Consider the following 5000-nt stretch of genomic DNA (forward strand, 5'->3'; position numbering starts at 1 on the left):
TAGGTGATGAAAGATGAGTCACTAAAGCAGAAAATAAGTACATGTAAGGCTGCTTATTTACAATGATTATGCGTTAAGGTTTTCAACTTTCTTCAATCCGGTCCTGGCAAACGTAACTGAAAAAGTCTACAAAATCAAGCGTGAACATGACTGAACAAAATCTTGAATAAATACATTAAAGGAAAAAGTATAAAAATGTTTTATTTTTTCCCTCCTTTCATTAAAAAAAATATTCTTTCTTCTCATAGTGATTTAAAGTGATGCTTCCTAGAAAACATGAAGTGGACGTAGAGAACTGAAAAACACAATTTCACAACAGAATGAAAACTTCTTTTGTAAATACAGTTGGGTGAAAGAAGAAGAAAAGGAAATAAAAAAAAGAAAAGAAAAAAGGAAAAGCATTGGCAAAAACGCATTCAGATCGCCTCTGACGCGCCAGAAAAACAAAGTCGCAGCAAGATGCGCGAGGAAGGCGGGCAATGTGATAGCTGTGGTTACTACCTCAAGAATATAATAAAATTCCTCATCAGCCACATAGGCCTAGTCTCGCTGGTCATAGGCTACACCATCGTGGGAGCCTTCACCTTCGAGAGACTTGAAGCCGCCCATGAACTCCAAATCAAGAAGAACATGTCGTCGGTGAGACTCAAGGTAAGTGAGCCTCGCGGTCGGACTGCAGACGCGAATCTCATCTGTTGGGTTGATTATGTTTCTCACTTGTGGTGATTTGCTGCTGTTCCTAAAGTGTCTTTTTATCTATAAGGGATCCTACATTATAATAGTAGAGATGATTCTAGTAGTAAAAATAAGGATGTCACCAACAAAACTATGATAATAATAAATACCAATATCGAGGACAATTATTATTATTTATTAACGAAAAGAAAAATACCAATGACATTTGTAGTGATAGTCGTGATTCAGAAAACAACTACTAATATCCAACTATATCCAATGTGGATATTTTAACAATGTCAGATAAATGTAACAATATCCTTAATCATAAAAACAATAATGATAATAACAATAACTAGAGTAGTGAATATGATAATCATAAAGGTAACAACTATAACAACAACAACATCAGTAGTAACAACACAGATAGTGAAAATAATGTTACGACGACCAGTAAGAATACCCGTCATCATGAGCGTTTCGATCCCATGTCCCCTCGACCGCTCCTCGCAGCGACCACCCGATACGTGTGCCCCTCACCCACCCCCCGCTCCTCCCACAGGTGACGGACGACCTCTGGGTCATCACGGACGACATGAAGGTCCTGAACGAGAGCATGTGGGCGGCGTCGGTGCGGGAGAGGTTGAAGCTGTTCGAGCGCTCTCTCATCAGCGCCATCAAGAACGACGGCTGGGACGGCTCCGAGGACCTCACAACCCAGCAGTGGACGTTCGCCGGCGCCCTCTTCTACTCCATCATCCTCATCACTACTATCGGTGAGTGGAGCCGCCTCGAGGCCTCGAACTGCGCCTGCCTCGGGGTCTTCGGGCACGGGGCTTCGGGGTCTGTTTTCTTGTTTCGGTGTGTGTCCTGGTTTTCCTTTTTTGTGTTTTTTTTCTTTCTTTCGTTCAGGGTCGTTATTATTATCATAATCTTGGCTGTAATCATGAACATTGCAAGCTTCACCACTACTGACATCGTCATCTTTACTACCATTGGTGAGTACCGCCGTCTCGAAGCTTCGAACCTCGTCTGCCGTGAATACTTTGGGTTCGAGGCTTCGGGTTCTTGTGTCGTCGTTGATCCGGCTCGTTTTCGATTTTTTACTGCCGTGTCTTGCTTTTTTCTATTTTTGCGTTTCGTTCATAATCATTACCATTGTTAAAATCCTTGCAGTTACCATTAACATCACAATTACCACCGCCGCCATCATTATTATCATGACCTACACCCCACTATTATCATTATTGCCACCATCACTGGGCACCATTACAGTTATTTTTACCACTATCAACACCGCCATCTCCATCACTATTATTTCATCATAACCATCATCACCGCCATCGGTATCATCGTAATCACCATCATATCACCACCATTATCATGACCATTACCACCATCTTCATCATCACCATAATCGCCATTATCATCACCTTCAATATCACCACCATCACCACGCTCATCATCGTCACTAACGCCACTATTTCCCATACCTCTATTAGTTCATGCTTGTCGTCATATACGTCTTGAAGACTGTATCTATCTTGTACCAATGCATATTTTTTATCATTATATGTATATATATATATATATATATATATATATATATATATATGTATATATATATATATACATATATATATGTATATATATATATATATATATATATATATATATATATATATATATATATATATATATATATATATATACACAACAAAGAACAATCTAGATTTATATAGAAAGAATCTCAAATCTCCACTCAACGCGGAAACATTTCTAAGAGCAGTTCCTTAATCCTTTGGCCACTGAATTCGCTCGTCGAAGTCTCACTGGGATGAAGATCAAAATTCCGAGGAGCTTCGAAGTAAATGTCATTAGTGTTGATACTCGTTTCAACACCGGCTTATTCTCGTCTTGCATTTGATTTTGAGATGTTGGAGAGATGGTTAGTAAAATCTTGAATGTTTTGAGTTTGGGAGTCAAGGTTGTACGGATAATGGTATTGTATTTTTTTTCTATTGAACTCATTTACATATTTAGGAAATATGTAAATGCCTATACCATAGGGTAATCTCTTGTTATGATTATTGTTAATGTTGTTAGTACTATTGCCATAATGATGATTATGATTATCATTATTATCGTTTCCATTAATATCATTATCATTATAATCATTGTTATCATCATCCTCATTATCATTACTATTATTATGATTATTATCATTATTATTGTTATTACTATCATTACTGATTATTACTGTTATTATGATTTTTATTATTTTTGTTAGTATCATTATTTTGTCATTACTAATATTATTATTATCATCGTCAATATAAATATAATCGTATTATCACTATTATTATCATAATTGTTATTATAATTATTGTTTTTAGTATTTCATTATCATCATCATTGTCGTTATCATTATCATTATTATTGTCATCATTATCATCATCATCATCATTATTGTTACTACTACTATTATTATTGTTGTTATTATTATTATTATCATCATTAATATTATCCTCAGTCTCATCATCATTATCATGATCGACACAACTCTTCTTGATTTTCAATAATGTTTCCTTCAAATATCTTTACACTAAGAAGTCATATTGCTATACACTTCGGCAAGTTGTTTTGGGTATAAGAATTTCCTCCGGTGCATACCATTTTTTAGACTCATTTCATATTTTGATGTTAGAGCATATATTCAGAGGATATTCATGCATCATAAAGGCACAGGTATTTATGCTTCTGCCTCGCATGTAGAGCTCTGTCTTGGAGTGTTTAACCTACATATTTGGCAAGTTAAAAGACGATGATGGAGGACCTGAGCATGTGTGGCTCTGCGCACTGGGTCAAACCTCGAGAGCATAAACGACGCAGGAGTTAGGTTTAATATACAAGCACAAATAATTTATGTCTTTATTGTCACTGTCGACACTAATATTAGCAGTTGTACCACAGTATATATTGCATGTGCTTTCGCTGAAGGTCTCGTGAATCCCGGGCGCTGAGTCTCGTCCCGGGGAGGCGGTGTGACGCACTCGACCGCTCGCTCAACACTAATGTCAGATGCTTGCCAAGCCTGAGTATGTGGTCCGTATGAACATTTATTTCTTTATTTACTTTGTCATGTTTATGTTATATAACTTAAACACCTGACTGGGTCTGACATGCAATTATTAGAGTAAGAGGTGGAAGCGTTTAGTAATTCGGAGATAAAAAATGGATACGAGGGGCAGATGATCACAACTGAAATTCATGAATTTTAAACATACGCGACGAAATTCGATCTTGGAATAGAATTGCGGACTTTAGATGTTCAGCACAGGCTTAGTGAGACAGAAGGCAGCCACGGGAGTGTTGAGGCAGCTCTTCTTGTCAATGAAGTACTGCGACTGCGTTACCTGGCCCTGCAGGGGGTCGTAGACATAATGAGGACTGTAAGTAGGAGTGTTCAGGTAAACCACACGAGCCAGCGGGTGCTCCATGACCAGGTCGCCCTCGGTCTTGACTTCGCTGGGCGCCTGCGGAAAGTGGGTGCGGAAGAGGTTCTGGTCCGTCGGAACCACCAAGGGCTGGGCGAAGGGGCGAGGGTATGGCGTGCCGAGGAAGGGCGTGTTGAACCTTGTCAGAGGGAGGGGGACCACTGGACGCTGGAAGTAGAGAACAATAAGAAGGTAAATCAGTAAATCAATGTTACGGATTAATAGAAATTACTTGACTCTGATTTGGTTATTCTGACGTATGTTTGGTGCAACGTCATAAAAAAAACGTTAAAGAGAAGACAATCACCGAATTTAACAAAGTGCAAATACATCAACAAATAAAACGAAACACCCACAACTTTTCGAATAGATTTATTAATTGGTTCTCATTGTGGCTGTTTCACTTCACCTAATACATGAAAATATCCCAGACCCAAAGTCATAAAACAACCTAAAAAGGGTTTGCTGTATTGTAATAACTTGGACCGAAGAGTACCTGAGGGACGCGAGACCTCTGGGTGTGGGGAACGATGTATATGCGAAGTTTCTCAGGCTCGGCTCCTTCCTCCTCCTGCGGAAGTTCTTCTCGCGGTTCGGGCCCTTGCGTGACCATCGCGTCCTCGCTCTTGAAGCAAAGGAAGTTTGCCAAGGTTTAACGCTACGTGCAGTGATGATATATATGTATATGTGTACATATATATATATATATATATATATATATATATATATATATATATATATATATATATATATATATATATATATATATATATATATATATATATATATATATGCATATATATATGTATATTTATACATATATATATA

The 5000-nt window shown here is 37.9% G+C and overlaps 2 protein-coding genes across 4 annotated transcripts in view; one reads left to right on the plus strand and one right to left on the minus strand.

Annotated features, from left to right (window-relative positions):
* Positions 1-5000, plus strand: part of galene (potassium two pore domain channel subfamily K member galene) — a 101155-nt gene that overhangs the window by 37269 nt on the left and 58886 nt on the right. For all 3 annotated transcript variants that reach the window (XM_043024947.2, XM_086536453.1, XM_043024946.2), the window contains exons 2-3: positions 249-651; positions 1238-1451. In XM_043024947.2, the coding sequence (XP_042880881.1) occupies positions 460-651; positions 1238-1451 (406 nt within the window). In that variant the 5' untranslated portion in view covers positions 249-459. The remainder of the gene's footprint in view (positions 1-248; positions 652-1237; positions 1452-5000) is intronic.
* The window catches only part of LOC122258774 (uncharacterized), a 2631-nt gene continuing 1240 nt past the window's right edge, over positions 3610-5000 (minus strand). The window contains exons 3-4 of the mRNA XM_043024949.2: positions 4669-4797; positions 3610-4340 (exon numbers count right to left, since the gene is read on the minus strand). Of these exons, the coding sequence (XP_042880883.2) occupies positions 3999-4340; positions 4669-4797 (471 nt within the window). The 3' untranslated portion in view covers positions 3610-3998. The remainder of the gene's footprint in view (positions 4341-4668; positions 4798-5000) is intronic.

This window comes from Penaeus japonicus, unplaced genomic scaffold, assembly GCF_977035675.1.
Source record: "Penaeus japonicus unplaced genomic scaffold, GWHDUDI00000001_assembly GWHDUDI00000004, whole genome shotgun sequence".
NCBI classification, from domain to species: domain Eukaryota; kingdom Metazoa; phylum Arthropoda; class Malacostraca; order Decapoda; family Penaeidae; genus Penaeus; species Penaeus japonicus.